The 19,995-nt window shown below is 30.0% G+C and overlaps 2 protein-coding genes across 15 annotated transcripts in view; both read right to left on the reverse strand.

The window, feature by feature from the left end:
• The window catches only part of LOC130668640 (uncharacterized), a 35,644-nt gene extending 24,328 nt beyond the window's left edge, over positions 1–11,316 (reverse strand). The window contains exon 1 of the mRNA XM_057471026.1: positions 11,141–11,316. Within this exon, the coding sequence (XP_057327009.1) occupies positions 11,141–11,202 (62 nt within the window). The 5' untranslated portion in view covers positions 11,203–11,316. The remainder of the gene's footprint in view (positions 1–11,140) is intronic.
• LOC130668636 (PDZ and LIM domain protein 3) overlaps positions 1–19,995 on the reverse strand; it is a 129,026-nt gene that overhangs the window by 100,324 nt on the left and 8,707 nt on the right. For 6 of the 14 annotated variants that reach the window (XM_057471014.1, XM_057471021.1, XM_057471019.1 and 3 more), the window contains exons 4-9: positions 18,115–18,270; positions 17,790–17,840; positions 16,918–17,006; positions 13,730–13,874; positions 12,679–12,717; positions 11,756–12,064 (exon numbers count right to left, since the gene is read on the reverse strand). In XM_057471014.1, the coding sequence (XP_057326997.1) occupies positions 11,972–12,064; positions 12,679–12,717; positions 13,730–13,874; positions 16,918–17,006; positions 17,790–17,840; positions 18,115–18,270 (573 nt within the window). In that variant the 3' untranslated portion in view covers positions 11,756–11,971. Of the gene's footprint in view, positions 1–11,755; positions 12,065–12,259; positions 12,335–12,678; positions 12,718–13,729; positions 13,875–14,259; positions 14,609–16,917; positions 17,007–17,789; positions 17,841–18,114; positions 18,271–19,995 lie in introns of those variants that run through there. The other 8 variants (XM_057471012.1, XM_057471016.1, XM_057471009.1 and 5 more) reach the window with 6 other exon arrangements.

Consider the following 19,995-nt stretch of genomic DNA (forward strand, 5'->3'; position numbering starts at 1 on the left):
GACACGCGGCTGAAAGAAAATCTTTATGCTATGTGACGCTGGTGATAATTAAATTCAATCAAAAAATAACAATCAAACTTATACTTTATTTAACCAATAATCCCAATTTATATACAGTTCCCCCTTTGACTTAAAATTTTGATAATTTTATATATATTTACAAAGCGTTCGAATGTAATTTGATCGACTCGAGGCGTGAATTAATTTATGGTGAGCGGGAATAAATTAACAAATATTAACCGCGTTGAAGAGAGAGAGAAAGAATGAAAATCTATATATTGATATACTTGTAATTCGTTGAGAACTTATCGGAATTCGGGTCGATTTATTGATGATGCTGGTCGACGATTCTTCTCAGCTTGGTCCTGGTGATGTTGGTGTCCAATAGGTTTCCTCTGGCTCCTGGGATCCGCGTTGGCAGGTTGTCGCACATGAAGAAAACCACACCACTCACTTTATACACTTTGGTTTTATTCATTTGACCAGATAAACGAACTTCAGGTGTAATATTCAATTTGGTGTATCAAAGCAACACCACGTATCTCAATTAACAAATTAACTTTTAATTCAAATAAATTATGAAAGACTCAAGCGGAAAGTTTCGTATCACTTCTAATAGATTGAATAAATTTAGTTTAATATATCAAAGACAAGTTCTAATAATTAATTACTTGAGCAGAAATAATTATGCGTCGGTGCGTTTTCGCCGACCGAACTCAAGTTAACTTAAACTCACTATATCTTATATACAATAATCGCTCGGAAAAGAAATATATATAGTAGACGATTTTAGAGAGAGTAAAGTGGATAAGACCGGTCAGTTACAACTCTCGAACTTGAGTGTCGTCTTTTGATCAATCGTCTTGGGTCAGTTCTCTGGGCCACAACCTGCGTTGACCCCACCTAATTATGCGCAGGGACTAATTTGCGGTCCCATGCTGCGCGAAATCATCCCCCAAATTCTAACGCAGAGACTAGACTGCTGCACTTGACTCTCAGAGCAAGAAGAGAGAGAGGGAGAGAGAATAATTGAAGCGAGAGAGAATAATTGAAGCGAGAGAGCCACACTCTCACGTCTTACGCTTTTTGCACGGTTACAATCTTTACAATTGAGCTATCAAAAGGGAGTTCCCTTTTCCCATTTAAAATACAAGCGAAAATTTTTCATTTTAGTTTTTGGTTATTAAGACTATGAAAAAAAAATTTTTTTTTTAATTCCGCCTAGTTTAATTTTGTAGGAAATTAAATCCTCTACAAAAAAGTATTCAAGCATTATATACGTCAAACGAACTGGGACAAAGTCACTGGGTTTCAAAGATCCACAAAAATGTAGTTTCCTCAATGTTAATTTTTTAAAAATTATGTTTCATTTTTATTCCATCAAAAAATTTTTTATTTCAAATTTTGACGAGCACATTCTTGTAGAAAATTTAATCTCCTACAAAAAGTATCTGATATCATATATACGTCTAATGAATGAGTAAAAAGTTACAGGGCTTGAAATGTCAACGAAAAATTAAGTTTAAAAAATATTAAATTTTTGAACTTAACTGTAAACGAAAACGTGAACTTCATTTTTCGTTGACATTTAAAGACCTGTAACTTTTTTCTTATCCACTCGACGTATATAAGATGTTAAATATTTTTTGTAGAAAATTAAATTTTCTACAAGAACGTGCTTCTCAAAATGTGAAAAAAAAAATTTTGATAGAACAAAAATGAAAAATAATAAAAAATAATTTAACACTGATGAAACTGAATTTTTAGTTGATCTTTGAAGCCCCGTAACTTTTTCCCAGTTTGTTCAACGTACATAATGTATAAGCACTTTTTGTAGAGAATTTAATTCCCTATGAAATTATACCAGGTGGAATTGGAAAAAAAAAATTTTTTTCATAGTCTTAATAACAAAAAACTAAAATGAAAAATTTTCGCTTGTATTTTAAATGGGAAAAGGGAACTCCCTTTTTGATAGCTCAATTGTAAAGATATCTGGCTGAAATTCGGTGAGGATTTTTTTTATAATATAAAGTAACTTTTGAGCTCATAAGACGTTGAAAAAAAATATATTTGTTTTTTTTTGGGACACCCTAATAAGTATTACCTTTAAGTGTCTTTTGAATCATTAATAACCCTTATAATGACTGTAGGCTACTGATTTTTTATGTTTATCTTTTGCAAAGATATATTTTTGGTAAAAAAAAATTTCCTACGTATTTATTTGTACTAAAAAAAAATATAAGTTTGTTAAAACGCAAGATTTTAAGAAAAAAATGAGTTTTTAATTTTTTTTGAATTGTTCCACCAATTCAAAAAATTCAAAAAAATTCCTGAGTATAGAGGAGTATGAAAGACTTTTTCTGACGAAATTTGGTGAGTGACATATTTCAAAAAGGCTAAAAAAAAAAAGATTATAATTTTCTTTTCTCCGTTAAAAATCGGCTTTCCGTTTGAGAATCACGATCATATGATTTTTTCATGTTTTAGACTCGTAAGAATTAGGAAAAAAATCATCATTGATTAATTCCGAATTTTACTATAAAAATAAAAATAATTTCGAAAAAACAGGTTTTTTTGAAATTCTCGAATACCGTTTGAGTTAAAGAGCTAAAAATTGAGGTGAATTATTTTCATTCGACACCAAATCGACCCCCTAAGTTTGAGTCAAAAAAGCCATGGGGCAGAATTCCTATATTAATCCGGCTATGCCCTTTACTTGATAATCACTACTGATTTGTTACAAACTAAGTAATACTAAGTAAAATTATTCGTATAAATATTTCATTGTAATTTGTTTAAATCTTCATTGGATAGAAATTTAAAAATATCCCTCGTAAAAGTACTTGGGAGTTGCAGTTGGAAAATATCATCAATTAAATCAATAGCATTGAATAACAATTTCTTTCTTCTTAATGCTTTTTTTAATCGGTAATTTATTATTCCAGCATATAGTGGAAAAATAGACTGAATGACAGAATCTAAAATAGTACTATCACTAATATATTTTAAACTTAAAGCTAATTTGTGTACACATTTATAATTTAAAACATAATGATACATTACATTACTTTTACCAACAAATGTTATCTTCATTTTTTCAATTTCGCTTATGCACTGGTTGCGTAATTCGCCAAATTTTTCACTATTTATGACTGCTAAATTTTCTTCATTGACATAAAAATTCGCCACACTACATTTCGCAATATGTTCCGTAATTGTATCATCAACTTTTTTTGAATTATTCTGTGTTGAAGTATTAAATGCTGTTTTACCATCACTGTTTTTTAAATTAACATCAATACCAGCATTAAGAAGTTGCCTTATGATATTATTTTCAGTCGTATTCATCATTGCGCAATGAAGTGCTGAATCTTTAAAATCTGTCACTATATTTATATCAATCATATCATGATCTAAGAACAATTTTAATGCTTCCGAGTTTTGATTGTGGGCAACAACATGTAGAGGACTTTCTCCTAAACCGTGAGGAATTCCTCCAACATGTTTCATTACAATATTAACATTTGAACCGTAGGCCAGAAGAAGTTTTATAATTTGTAAATCTCCTCTAATAGCAGCAAAGATTAGTGGTGATCCATAAGTATCAGCATCAGGATTCGGATCAGCATTATTTTTTAAAAGTAGCTCTACCATTTTTACATTTCTTCTATGAATAGCGATATTTAATGGTAGAGTGGCAACAGCTGTATGACCAGAAAGAAATATCGTATGGATACAGAAATAGGATGGTAATGAAAACTTAGGAATTTCTTTACAATATTGGTCAACTGCCTTCTTGAAACGGCTTAACTCAGAGAACTCAATTCGATGATTAATATTACTCACGTCTGCTCCAAAGCTTATTAGACTTTGAATTGTTGTCAGGTCATTGACTATAAGAGCAATATTAAAAACTGTACCCCAGCATTCACTTTTTGAATTTATATCAGCACCTTTGCGGAGCAGATAGTCCACTAATTTTTGATCATTATTAAAAGTTGCTATGTGAAGCAACGTTAAACCACCCAAAACTGGAATCACTGCATTGATATCTTTGATCACACCTCGTTCGATCGATTTAGAAACGTATTCGTAGGTAAACTTTGATAATCCCATTGTAATGAATTTGATATTGTTGGTAATTGTTTGTTTTCAACAAATGAACTTTTAAAAACGGAACTTGAGCACTTGACTGTTAGAGTAACTGTTCACTTTGTACTAATTCAACGCTATATTATTAGTAAACGTTTGTACTACTGATGTAGTCTTAAGACGAGAGTAACTGTACGACTTGCAGTCTCAAGATCAAAACTGAGTTTAAATGATGATGTCTATGGTACTTCCGACATTAGCAAAAACGCCCCCGACAATGATTTTTTTTGCCCCACTCTTCAAAATCCGTCGTTATTATTACAACAAAGATAGAATTATTCAAAAGTAAACCCATATAGGACAATAATAGTTCTTAAGTTGTTCTGAAAATTAATTTCTTTCTACTAAAATTAAATTTGTCCATTTGACAATACGGGATTCTCAATGAGTTCATTATCTCAACTATTGTAGTTTTCCAGTCTTTCTCTTAATAACTTTATCTTTCTAATCTTAAAATCTAAATAAATAATGAGCTAATGACGATTCTACGACATAGAAATATTTATACTAAAACTAAACATTTAAGAGTTTTGTACATATGCAGGTCATTATATACTTATGTACTTCCCTATTGTAGTACTGTATATGAGTGTCATTACGACAATCCATCTTTGAAGCATTAAGGTTTCTCGAACTAATTACACTGTTAAATTTTTACCTGAGTCCTTATGAGCGACTTAATAATGGTCCGGGGAAAATTTTCGTATCTACAATAGAGTTGAGTTAAATTAAAATATATATCGTTGCCCGCAAAAATGAAATTTTTTTTTAAGGGCAACTGAAAATTTTTTCTATTTACTTTGAAAATCATTTAAAAAAAAAAAAAATATTTAACATATTTGAGTCCTCGAAACCTTAGTATTTTCTTAAATACCCCGCTTTGCCCCCCCCCCCTCCTCTATATATACATATATTTTATCTTAAAACACGAAGATTCAACTTGTAGAAATATTTTAGCCTCAAGTTTATATACATTTTCTAACTGATATTAACTAAATTCGCAAATTTAGTGTCGATGGTTCATGAGTTCAATTTATTTCAGTACCTTAAGCTCAAAAATTTACGAGTCAATCATTTCTTTTTTGTTGTGAATTTCACAAGTATGTAGATAACTTTTTACGTCTACGGGTGGACTGCGCCGACGATCTTAAACGCTTATCTAAAAGATTTCCATTATAAAACGGCCTGAATAAATATGTATACATATATACAAGTTTGATTTTATAATCATAATTATCATTTTAATATTGTAACGTATTATCTAAAACTTTGAAATTGTTAATGACATCTAAATAGTGTGAAAAATTTGAAGTCCACGGTGTGGTGCATATATGACCATTAGGGTGGCGCAAAAAAACCAACTGTTTTTTTTTTTCGATCTTACATGAAAATTTGTTGGTTTACGATGTTTTAAGAAGCCTCTCCAAAAATCAGCCCGATAAAAAATTTTCAAGAGGTCGCTCACGAATTTTGAAAATATCAAAAATGGTTGAGATTCGACTTTTTTATTTCAAATTTTTTCCTTTTTCGTGGCAGCAATAGTTTATATTTGTGAAATCATGACTACGCTGAAAATTTAAATAATTAAACCCGGGTCAAAAATAAAACTTGATTTAGACTTGGTTTACCAAGTCGAAATTTAGAGCCGTTTTTTACAAGACAAACTTAACTTTTTTCTACAGAGATATGAAATACATTGGGTTTTCGCCTTGGTTTAGACTTAACTGACTTACTTAGTCACGATTTAAGACAAAATAATTAAATTCAAGTCAGAATTGACTTGCACGGAGATGAAAATATTGTTCCTCGATCGATCTAAAGTATAGCAACTCGTAGATCGTTACCACAACAATATGTATAATTATGGTAACAATACCGTATCGTTCCTGTAACTATCTATTAGATAGCTGTGAGCCCTAAACGACTTTCCGTAGTCGCCACCTCACACGGTACCACCTAACCTTTTTTAGCATCCATTTTCGTGTCTATTTTGTGTATCGGGTATAATTGTTGCTAGCAGACGCTTAATAACTAACTTATTTTATTTAATCAAAATTATTTACTTATCATTCATTTATTAATGATAACGATTTTTAAACGTCTCATATCATTTGCAACGCACGTGACGTCAGATAGGGCTCAGAACGATACGGTTTAGCTGTCAGAACGATACGGTATAGGTCGCAGAGCTATCTACTGTTGTTGTCAGAACGATACAGCAGATCGTTGCAGTAACGATCTAGTAGATAACTTTTTCGTATTGTTACTGTAACTATACAGTATACTTCTTAGAACAATATTTTTTTCTCCGTGTGGTTTAGACTTATTCGACTTAAATTTTAAGACGAAAAATTTAAGATTAAGTCGAAATTGACTTGGTTTAGACTTATTTGACTTAAATCATAAGGCAAAAAAGTCAAAACTAAGGTGACATAATTTTTATAAATGAAGGCGAAAGTAAGACTAATTAATAATTTTTTTTCGACTTGATTCAGCAAGTCAAAAGTAAGGTGATTGACTATCGTGCTCGAAGTAATGACGAATAAGTTCAAACTAAGATCAAAACATACGAATAAGTTGAAATAAGTCGAAACTAAGATGAATAAAGATTAAAAAGTTGAAAAAAATTTAATTTAAGTCGATAAAGTCGAGATCTTATCGAAAAATCGTCGGTAAATCGATAACTTCAAAAGAAAATAATGTGAAGCGAGCCTGAATCAAGTTTTATTTTGGACCCGGGAACCTCGCTCAAGAATTTTGAATGTTTCCAGGGGTTGTCTTATGGACGTTTTCGAGCGACCCTTAAATATTAATAATAAAACTTCTCGATTTTTTCACCATCAATTTGCATGGCAATGAATGAAAATATAACCCGAGAAATAGAAATAATAAGTTATTTACATACTTTTTTATTTTTTAATTCAATTTGTAGGTTTTTTCGCTTATTCAAAACTTCCCAAATTTTATTGTTTGAGACTGTCCTGTATATTTTTGGTTATGCAAAAATTATATTTTACTGAAATGACAATAATTGAGTCATAAAAATATGCAAAAACGAATTCAAAATATTAGTTACATATTATCAGTTAATATTCAAAATTCTTGAGCGCCGTTTAAATATTTAAATTTTGGGCTCAAATTTTCAGCACAGTCATGATTTTACAAATATAAACTATTGCTGCCACGAGAACGAAAAAATTTAGAAATAAAAATCCGAATTTCGATCATTTTTTATATTTTCAAAATTCGTGAACGACCTCTTGAAAAATTTTGATCGAGCTGCTTTTTCGAGAGGCTGCTTAAAACATCGTAAACCGACAAATTTTTATGCGAGATCGAAAAAACAAAAAAATAGTCGGTTTTTTTGCGCCACCCTAATGACTACATATGCCCATATATGGGCCCCTGGGGGCAAAATGGGCTGACATGTACATTACACTGTTGCCGCGACATTTGTGTGCGCTATACGATAATCTGCATGCGACTAAAAGTAAATTTGCGTGCGAGATGTTTACTTGTCGCAGGCAAATAATCGTATATCGCACAAAAATGTCGCGGCAACAGTTGAATTGGCAAAAAGCTACTTGGGGAACAAAACAGCGAGCACTAAAATAGTACTCATATCGCATTAATAATAAAAAAAAGTATGTTCAATTCGTGCGGTATTGTTGATTACCCTCACGAGCAAATGAGCGCATGAACAAAATAATTTGCTCGTGTGGGTAATCGACAACACCACACTACACTGATATAAGGATTTCTTAGCATTTAAAAAAGATTTATTAGTATTTAAGAAATCATTTCTTAAACATCATTCTTTTGTATTTAACAAATATTTTTTACTATTTAAGAAATGATTTCTTAACTATTAAGAGATCATTTCTTAAGGCATGATTTCTTAACTATTAAAAAATCATTTCTTACATAGCAAGAAATATTTATTAAATACAAAAGAATGATGTTTAAGAAATGGTTTCTTAAATACTAAGAAATCCTTCTATCAGTGTAGTTGTACAATATACTATTATGACTTTATTAAATTGACAAACTATTATATTATTTATATTTGCACCCGAAAACAGTCCATATGATCAAAAATGAACATAAGATTTAAAAAACTTCGAACTATTAGAATCTTCGAAGCGAATCTCGAATCGAATTGTTCGATTCGATTCGCCTCGAATAATTCGGAGTTTCGATTAGTCGCACACTCCTAATTTTTTCGCTGTTGAAATCAATCACTAATAATTTTTTTTAAAGATGGTATTATAACCGCATTCGCGCCGCGCCACTTTTTGAACAGTTTTGACAGAAAAAAAAATGTATCGGATTTTTTCAGTCAAAAGAAAATAGTGTAAAGAGTTTTTTAATTTTGTGGCGAAATTCTCCGACTTTTCGCTGATTTTCCTAAAACATTTATAATTCCGTGACATTTCCAGGTTTTCCAAAAATATGGCCACCATGTTATGAATTTTTTCAAAGAGAATAATTAATGATTCATTAGTATTAAGAAAAATTTTTTCAAACTCGAATCTTTATGATAAAACTATCTCTTATTTTATGATAGTGAAACTTAAAATCAATTAATGATTTTATAAGCAATAGGGGAGCGTGGGGTCGTCCCGGTCAGCGGGTCGCCCCGGTCACCCAAATTTTGAAAAGCCTCTCATATAATAGATTTTGAATTTAAATTTTTGAATAAGCCCTAACTTAAAAAATTAATTGTTTATTAATAATAATAAATAAATAAAAAATTGATCGACTTTTGATCTAAAAATCCAGGACATTCTCATAAGGTTTTTTATATATTTTACAAGAAGAAAGGAGTTTATGATTGATTTGTATATAATCTGCAGACATTTCTTAATCCAGTTTTAATTCTTATAGAAGTATAATTTTCAATCCTTTTTTTTTAAATTCAGTTTATTTTCTCAAAAATTAGTTGGGGTCGTACCGATCAAAGTTATGGGGCCACACCGGTCAATTCGTTTCACTTGTTTTTTCGACTGACAATTCGTGTGTTTGTTTAATAAAAACATTAACCAATATCTTATTTAATAAGTAAATAATTAATTTAGGTAAGCTATTTTAAAGTTTAAGCTAAAAATTTTGTTGTTCATCAGGGGCATTTTCTTCTACAACATCGTAACATTTTTGTTACAATATTAATGAACAAATGAATAAATTATAGATGTCTTGTAACCGAGTACGGAAAACGGAAAAAAAAAGTTGAATGTTGTTAATTATTAATATTACATTTTTTTCTTTACTGCTTAAGTTTCAGTTGACCAAATAAAATTTTAATTTGATGAAATTTCAGCAATTTCGCCCCGGTCAATCTTACAATTTTTTTAATTCATCAAATATTTCTATTTACTTTTATACTTTCATTCTTAATTATGTGTCTTTGAATCTTTAGATTCCATAGAATAACAATGTCCGTTTTATGATCTAATAAGGATAATTCGAAAAATTTTGAAGGTTTATTCCTTAGGTGACCGGGGCGACCCCACGCTCCCCTAATTATTTACAAGTGGGGTCCACCCATGCTGGGTCATGTTAAATTTTTTTCGATCAAATTGATCAATTTTTTTTTTTATTGTTCGGTTTTTTATGTACTTTTCAAAAAAAAATATATGGAAAACATCAAAAAAGATAAAATAGAAATCTTATCCAAAACCATGAAAGCCAATTTTTTTTTCAACTTTTAAAGACAAAAAAGCTATCGAAATCTTTATTTTTTTTTAAATCAATTATTCAATTTTCAATAAATTGTCAGATGGTTATTTATGAGACGCTGTAATAAATAAGTATACACAACAGATTAACCCCGAAATGGCGAAATAGCGGGAACCGCTCCATCTGTAGTACTCTCAACTCCCGCCTGTAGTTTTTGTTACTGCAGTGTGCAGTAGAATTAATCACAAGATACACAGTTAAATTAAACACAAATCGTGTGTTGCATACGGTTTACACAAATTTTTGTATTAATTCAACACATCGCGTTTGTGTTGATCTTTAACACAAATTTTATGTTAAATAAAATTGTACACATAAAATCTGTTTTTTTGACAAAAAATTTGTGTACATCTAACAGAACATATGTGTAAATTTAACACATTTTTCGTGTTAAAATCAACTAATAAACATAAGCACATAACCTAACCAACTCAAATATACTGATGTACCCTTAGTAAAACTTATGTCAATTTAGCGAACAATTAAACCGGGTCAAAAAGATATGAAAGTTATCTAAATTTAATTGTGAAATGTATATATTTAATTGTAAATAAATTATTATCAAAATTCCCCTGCAGATAATGATGCTACAATGCTTTGCTTGGTTATAGTAATAAAGAATCGCGCGGAAACGTTCAGTCAAATAACACAAATTTTGTGTTAATTTTCGAATAACACAAGAAATGTGTTACATTCCAGATTTTCTAATCATTCAACATAAACAATCTGTTAAAGTGAAATAACACAAACGGTTTGTGTTGAATTAACAGATTTCTGTGTTGAAAATCAACACAAAAAATTGAACCAAATAATTTTTTAACACAAATACACAAAATTTCTACTTGTGTAGGAGTAAATTTAACTTATTAACTTACTAAAATTTGACGCATATTGAGTAAGTGTTATCATTTATATGATATTTTTAACTACAAAAACATTTACTGCAATCTTTGAGTAAATGATACTACATATTATTTTCCGTATACGTACGTACACACATACATACACTCGAACATCATCTTGAAATTAGTCAGAATAGCTTTCTAGGATCTCAAAGCGTCAAGATCTGATAGAAATTCGATTTTCGAAAATCGGACCGAAACCAATAACTTCCCGAATTTTCGAAAATTTTCAATTTTCTTAGCGGGGAGTTAGAAATAAAAAAAAAAAAAACTTTTTTTTGTATTTTCATTTATAAATATTCGCGTTGATTTATTATTATTGTTACTATATAAATGTATTTAATCACCTCAATGTTGTAATATAGATATCTAACAGTCTGCGATAAGTATCAGTAGATATATTTTCCATTTTATTTAACTGCGGTGAAGTTTATTCCTATTACTATGTTGGCGCAAAGGGGGTGAAAAACAATACAATGTACGAGGGTGATAATAACTTCCACGAAAATGATTCTCATTGTATTCGTCTTTTGTTCTATTGATAGAAGTGTAATTATTTATTCTGCATTTCCGATAATAGCAAATATAGCTTACTTAATTACATGTTTCATTGTAAGAAGCTGTCAAGCCGTCGATGAATATTAAATCAAGGGGTTGGTTGTTACTGCATTTGTAATTAGTTTATCGTCTTGGCAACGAAGAACAAAGAAACAATGGGGGAGGTGTGAGTTGCTTCATACGATTCTCTACGTCATTCTACGAACAATACTCCAAGAGTAACATTGTGTAAATACTTTATCGTCAGCTCCTATTCACAGGTACTATTTTCATGTAAAATCATTTCTTTAAGTATTAGATTATATAGACAAACTATATACTATGTATAAAGTGATGAAATAAACATAAAGTTATTGGATAGAAAGCAAATTAATTAAACTAAATTATTGAAAGAAAAAAATATCTAGATTTTTCATCAAAAATATTTTTTATTTGATAAACATGTAATGCATTTAGTATTGATTCTATAATATAATCAAATTAATGTTTTTTTAAAATTCTTATTATTTGTTACAATTAACGTAATTATTTTTATGCGTTAAACAAAATGATATTAAGTTAAATAACATATTATATATATTTTAAGATGACAGGTTTTGCATCAATGGATGAATAATAATTTAATAATCCGTTGTTCCAAGCACGCTGTACATAATTCTCTTAAAACTGTTGCTTTGATGAATTTTTTCGCCATCATCGTCGTAACCACTTGCCTGTAAATAAAAAAAAAAAAAAAAAGAAACAAAATTTTCAATAAACATTTTAATTAATTTCATGCAAAAAAATCAACTTTACTTCATTAAAACACTCATAAAACAAAGGATGAATTATTAAAGTTATTAATTTCATATATTAGTTATGATTTTTTTTTCTCTCTCAATTATTTTTTATGATAATAATGAACGTACAATTGATGATTAAATTTAGTAGCCGTTGACGCGGTCCTTTACAAAAGGAAGAGGAAAGGGCCGATACATTCCACCCTTAATCAAACAAATATATCATAATTAATTAAACAATCATGCTCAGAGGAACATTTCATGTTATCTTATTATTTACTAATATAAAATTTCTTCAAATCTGCTAACAAATAAAATTTTTTTATTTGTTTTAAAACGAATAATTCGTGGAATGAACTGACATAATGCAGTTTTAATTATAATTATAGATTACTGTTGAGAAACTATTTTTTTTTTAGCCAACTTATTTGAATATTAATTATTATTAAAACGACATTGAAAATTTATAAAAATTTAAACTTTTTAATTACTCTTATTAGTTTTTACTACATCAATTTTGTATAAAATAAAAAATAAATATCCCTTACGTGTGACAAAGCAGGACTTTTTGGCGGAGCATGTGTTTGCTGTTTAATAAATAGAATACAAAAACTTAAATATTTCTTCATAATAGTATTAACTATATTCCTTAGCAGATCCAAATTACGGTAAATTACTGTAATTACCGTAATTTATTCAGGAGAATTATCGTAGATAACCGTATAATACGGTATTTTACCATGAAGTCAGCATTTTACGGTACAAATGAGGTGATTTGCGGAAGATTGTGGTAATTTGTGGTAAAAGTTCCGCATTTTACGGCAAATTTACGGTCGAACGGCGGCAATACAGCGTTAGTTCACGGTAGAAGTACAGAATTTTGCCGCAAATTTGCGGTTACATTGCGATATTTTACCGTAAAATGCCGTACTTTATGGTGAAATACCGTGTTTTACTGTCAAATGCCGTAATTTACTGCAAATTTGCCGCATGTTGCGGTAATTTGAGACAACTTACTGCAGACTACGGCAATTTTCGATAAAATGCGGCAATTTATGATATAATACGGTAAAACTATTGCTGTAATTTACGGTATTCAAAAGAATAACTGTAAATTGCCGTAAGATACGGCATTTTACGACAAAATTCCTCAACGTTACCGCAAATTTGCGGTAAAATGCCGCATTCGTACCGTCAAATACCGCAGTATTGACGCAATTCTACCGTAAAATGACGTACTTTACGGTAAATACCTTATTTTGCGGTAATTATTCTGGGTGTCGTAAATTACCGTATTTTACTGAAAATCACCGTAATTTTCCAGATCCTACCAAAATTGTTGGCTACCATAAAATACGATATTTTACGGTAGTTCTTTTGAAAGCCATAAGTGAGCGTATTTGTGTTCAAATTTGTCGCATATCACGGAAATTTGCCGGATTCTACCGTAATTTACCGCAAGTTATCGTATTCTACTGCAAATTTCTCGCAAGTTACCGTAAGATGCGGCAAATTTGCAGTAAATTACGGTATTTTCCGATAAAACGCGGTAATTTACCATAATTCGGATCCACTAGGGTTTAAAAAAAAACATCTTACTCTGTGATGATGAGCTCTCTGAGGTGCAAAAACGCCAGAACGAGGTGGCTGACTGACCTCTTGTACATCATATCCCATTTCTTCTTCTTGAAGAGCTTTATATGCCTCGCTTTTGCTTGGATCATACTTGACTGGCTTCATTGCACTATATTCAATTTACACGAAATCTTAACTCGCGTTATTAAACGATACTAAAATGTTAATTACATCAGATATATACTGCTAAATATATATCTCTTATTTATTATTTTTAAAGTTGCACATAAAATCTACAAAGCTTTCGAGCACATTCTCGTGCAAACGTATAACTAATATTTTAATAAATAAATAATTTTTATTAATTGAATAACAAATCAATCGAGCAATAAAGCAGTACACATTTTTATTAAAAAAATAAGTAATTAAATGATATAGTGTTAGTTTAAAAATAAATAAATATTTTACTTAGATAAATGAGTGCATGCAATAATATGTGAAATTATGTTTTATTTTATTTTTTAGTTTTGTTGATTTAAATTTTAAGTCATGAATATGTTTCGCTGAATCTTTATTATATTTAATAAAGCGATTTTAAATAATACTCGTGAAATACTGCATAATTTAAAAACTAAAATGGGAATAAAATGATGAATAAATAAATAAATATAATCTGAATAAATACAATAATAAATTAAAAACAATCCGTATATGATTAAGTTATAATAATAATGAAAATAATGAATAATATTTATTTAAATAATTAAATAAATAAATTATTTCGGGCCATTAAATTGTGGCCATGGATTCTTAGAAGCAGCCTCCCGGGCCTTTTCCTTCATTAATTTCGCCTGTTCCTCAATTTCTCGTTTTTGTTTCACGAAGGAAAAATCTATAAAAATGCTGGAAAAAGCAAACAATACACATATGTTGATAGATTGTAAATTACTAAGGCGTAAATCAAATAACCCGAGTCGAAATATTGAACTTACGTTAACTTGCAGAACTTACATTGAACTTACATAAACTTAATGAACTTACATCTAACTTAAATAACTTATTGGGCTTGATTATGACTTGAATCGACTTAAACAAAAATACTGACTTAATCAGAACTTACCTGGATTAAAATTAACCCAAAGTGAACTTGAACGTACTTTCAAGTCGAAGTTTGAATTGTAAGTGGAAGTATCGGACGTTGAAATCGTCATCTAGATATTCAATGGTAAAAAAGATGGACAAAATCAATTCCTTTCGGCTTTCCTATGGGGGATTTTAGTGGGTTGAATTATAATAATACTCCAGTTTTTGCATTATCCGGCTTACAGACTTGAACTTTAGTACAAATATTCCCAAGAATCTTACGAATTACCCACCATCAGTATTTTTTCCGGAAACTGAGTCCGATGGGGGTTCTACCGGAATGAAAGACTACTTCCGTTTTCGCATTATTTGACTTACAGGCGTGAACTTTAGCACAACTATTCCCAACAATCTCACAAATCAACCACCATCGAAGTTTTCGAAAATAACACCGATCACTTTGGGTTAATTTTATTCCAGGTAAGTTCTGATTAATTCAATATTTTTATTTAAGTCGATTCAAGTTATAATCAAGCCTAATAAGTTTTTTAAGCTAGATGTAAGTTCATTAAGCTTATGTAAGCACGAGACAAAATCTCAAACGTTCTTTGAACGTTTAGAACGTGAAAAACGTGAATGCAACGTTTCCGGCGTTAAAAACGTGAATGCAACGTTTCCGGCGTTAAAAATGGGAATACAACGTTTCAATCATTGAAAACGTGAATGCAAGGTCTAAAACGTAAAAAACGTGAACACGTTTTGGGCGTAATTATTAGTCCAATTCGACAAATTGTTAACTCTGCAGGACATCTCTAAAACTTCCCACTATTTTTGAGCTCAAATTGGTAAAGGGTATACCTAGCAGTAACTGTTTAACCTTTCATGAGCTCAAAATATAGCTTTTAGAAATTATTGAGCTTTCCGAGCAAACAGAGCTACATAAATGGACGTCAACGTGAAAATGGTCAAAATAACTCCCTGGAACCTCCAAGCATCAAGTGTTGATGAAAACTCGATAATCGAAAATCTGACGGAAAACGTTAACTTTCCGACATTTGATTATTTTCAATTATCTAACGGGGACAGTAAGAATAAAAAAATACTGCAAGAGTAGTAATACTCTCCTCGATTGTAGAGGCAGCAAAAAAATCACCATCCTCCGATAAGTAACGATACTACCCATAATATTGAGTGAAACGAAATCATTGAGAGTATTTTTAATACTGTACCGGCTCGAATTCAAGCAAGTTTTATTTCCATAGGAATCAAAATTTATATAAAATTAACAAGTTAATGAACCATAATTTTCATTTAAAGATAATAATAATCAACTACCGCATTTAAGTTTTAATGTTTAAAACTTTGTCTTCGCACACAAAAAAAAAAAATTCTCGACTGAAAGTAAATATTCTTGATTCAAGAAAATTTTTTGAAGACCTAAATTTTCTCAGATAAAGTAGAAATCTTCTCCAACCAAGACGAATTCTCTTGGCTCAAGAAAATCTTGACTTGGTTCCCGAAAACGTTTGTCTTCAAAAATATTTTCTTGACTCAAGATATCTGTTTTTTCTGTACGCGTATTTAACGTCTGAAACGTTGTATTCGCGTTCTTAATGTTCTAAACGTTTAACGAACGTATGAGATTTCGACTCGGGAGTTCAATGTAAGTTCTGTAAGTTAAATGTAAGTTCAATATTTCGACTCGGGAAATTATTTCAAATTCATTTTCGATAAAATTTTTTAGATATTTCATTTTAAATTTGACTTCTTTTTTTAATATTTAAATAGGATTTAATAAAGTGTACGTAGTATTTTAAAATATTTAGTTATATTAATAATTAATATGCAAGCATACCAATTGCATTCAGCTATAAAACAAAATTAAAAATTATTTAAATTAATTATAAGCTTATTTTCGATAAATTTTTAATAATTGTAAATACTTTTATCGCAAGCTCCAAGACATTCAGCAGCTTTCCGCAAATATTATAATTATTATTACATTGTTAAAAGCTGTATTAAATATTAATTATTTAAATTTCATAAATTAATATTCAGTCGTTTTTTTTTTTAATTTAAAAAATATAATAATATATATTTTATTTAAAAAATAATATTTATTTACTTACGGAATGGCCGTAGTCTGACACTTAATAGTGTCTGCGATATTTTGTTCAGAGTACAGTCCAATCGGTGAATTGAATTGCTTATGGACAACCTGTTTAGACAAACAATCATTCATACTGGGTAATTTGAGGTAAAGGTTTAAAAAAAAAATGTAATTAATAATTAATAAATAAAAACAAATTTAAATTAATTTTTTTTTTTAATCATTCACGGAAAAAAATTAGGCGCCGCAATAGGACGGATTCCTATGGGAGCAACAGAACAAAATCCTGTTGCAGCGCCTAATTTTTTTTTCCGTGTTTAAATATTTGGCGAATTGAACAATAAAAAGCACCAATGATTTTTAGTTTATTTAAATAATATGGGATTCTCACTCACTTCTCACTGGCAAAACTAAAAATAAATTTATAGCTTTTTTTTTAATTTAATTTTAACTGCAAGTTTATTAGTAACTTTTATTTTTTATTTGATAATTTTATGAGAACACACATGAGTGGCAATTATTGACTTTAATTTACAATCAATCCTTGTTTTTATATTTTTTTTTATTAGTGCATCAGGTATATAAATAAATTTATCGCAATAATATTATATTGTCTAAAATATATAAAAGTACGTCTCATTTGTTTTTTTTCTCTAAGCAGTATGAAAATATTTCGAAATTAAGACGAAATCTAGTGATAAATGCGATTAAGCCGAAGCGGGATTAAAAATTTTTCAAATGATTTGAAATAATAAATGAATAAATATATTTTTTTCTTTGAGAAATCTGAAAACACAAATGCTGCGGTTATCATTATAAATTAGGATAAGAAAAAAATAAAATAAAATCTGCTTTGAAGCATAAAAGCGACTCAAATAAATTGAATCAAACCTTTGGTACTTCATTCGGTCCTAAGACACGCTGCAAAACTGATTCCGCCACCTGTTTTTAACGTATTATCATAATGAAAAATAGATAAAAATTTTTAAATAAAATAAAATTTTGAAATAATTAATAAAATTAATGACGATAAAATAAATAAAAATAAAATATAGATAATATTTAGCAAAAATAATTTTTTAATAAGATCCCCTCTTATTTTTTTATCTTTTTCTAAGTAATTCCATAATTTTTATGCTGATTTTGGATCACTTTGAGACTTGAGCTGGACAGTAAATTCAGCGTAGTATTGAAACTGTCGGCTGTATCTACCTACTTTTTGTTTCATCGCCACCTCAGGATGAGCAACTTCATAATGATGAGGAGCAGCTCTTATCATTGGATTTGGATGATGACGAAGATAACATTCACCTAATGGAGCATCCTTCTTTATCTTGGCACCTGGCAAGACTAAAGGAGTCGTACGGTATGGCTGAAATAAAATAAAAAAAAAATTGAATATTTTTTGTATTTGAGTTTTATTATAAAAATATTTTGATTAGAAGGGGAGAAAGGGGAGCATTAGTGTGAAATTTTGAAAAATCATTTTATTTTTTTTTGCATATTCCGATAGTCTAAGCCTTCAAAAATAACCTACTACAGTTTTTAGTCCATATCTCGAGTAGTTTTTTTGAGTTACAGCCATCTGAAGAGCAGCCATTATCAGTTCTCGAAAATACATTTTTCAAAATTGCTGCATCTATAACTCGAAGATAAATCATCCGATCGATTTGATTTGAATTGCAGTCTTTTATACAATTTTTTATGCACTGTAAAAAATCACCGGGGTAAGTCCAAGCGGTGTAGGTGTTAAAATTATCGGTGTTAAATTTACCCCCGAAAGCGGTGTAAAAATAACGCCGCCACCGGTGTAAATATTCTGTACCGGTGTTAAATAACGCCGCCAACGGTGTAAATATTCTAGACCGGTGTTAAAATAACGCCCCTGCCGGTGTAGATATTCTTCACCGGTGTTAAAAAATTTTATTTTGTGAATATTTTTACTTACTCGATCACTGTACTTGTTGATAAATGATATTTTTTATTAATTTTCATAAAGAACTGACATTTTTTGTGTTTTATAATCTTTAAAGTTAATACTCCAAGCGGACGCAATTTACCCCGCTTTTACACCGACAATACTCCACTTTTACACCTGTTACCCCGCTTTTACACCAGTTTTACTCCGCTTTTACACCGGTTACCCTGATTTAACACCGGTATTTTTAACACCGGTGTATTACTCCTCCTACACCGGTGTAATATCATTTTTACACCGGGCGGAGTTAAAACGAGTCCATTTTTAACACCGCTCTTTTTACAGTGTGGACCATGAACCTCCAGTTTTTCGATCGAATAAAAAATGTAATGTTGGCAGGAAATTTTTTTTACAAACTCCGCCATTTTGTTAAATTTCAATTTTTTTCTTAGCCCGGGGGGTCATGGTACGGGAAATACCTTCTTGTTTAATAAAGTTTTAGGTTTTTTTTTATTTCATGCACTGTGAAGATCGCTATCGCTGCAGCAGTGGGGGAGACTATTTTTTTGGAGCGTTGGGAGATTGTGAGTAGCTCGCAAAATTTTGAATTTTTTGGTTAAAAAATTTTATTTTGTATTCACTATATATCCACAAATATATCCTTAAAGCATTAAAACATTCCATGCAGTAGTTTTCTTTAAAAAAGTTCCCAAAAATCATCGTTTTTTCAGGCGGTCACACTAGTGGTCCCCCTTAAATTTATCAAGTAGTAATCTATATTATGAAGAGAATAAGGAAAATTGTATTCCCGCCATATCTGCGTGATAGAATGAATTAATGTTATTGAAATTGGTATCATTAGATAGGTCTTGACTTGAATTTGTGCCTTTTCATAGTTTAAACTCTTTTTAATTGCCAAGTATTGAGATAAATAGATTTATCTATATCATTCGAATTACATTTAAATTACGCGAGAAAAAAGACAATCGTATTTATTTTCTTTAAATAAATTAATACTTTAATTATTCTGTCACTAAATATGACTGAATGTCACTGAATACATATCTATATTATTTATATCGCGCTACTTATTCCAAAATGACAGATTTTTCTACTCCCTTTTGGCTTTAGGAAGCTTCTCAAAGCCAAAAAAGTGTGCATAGAAAAAGAAGGATTCTT

The sequence above is a fragment of the Microplitis mediator genome, chromosome 5, assembly GCF_029852145.1.
Source record: "Microplitis mediator isolate UGA2020A chromosome 5, iyMicMedi2.1, whole genome shotgun sequence".
NCBI classification, from domain to species: Eukaryota; Metazoa; Arthropoda; class Insecta; order Hymenoptera; family Braconidae; genus Microplitis; species Microplitis mediator.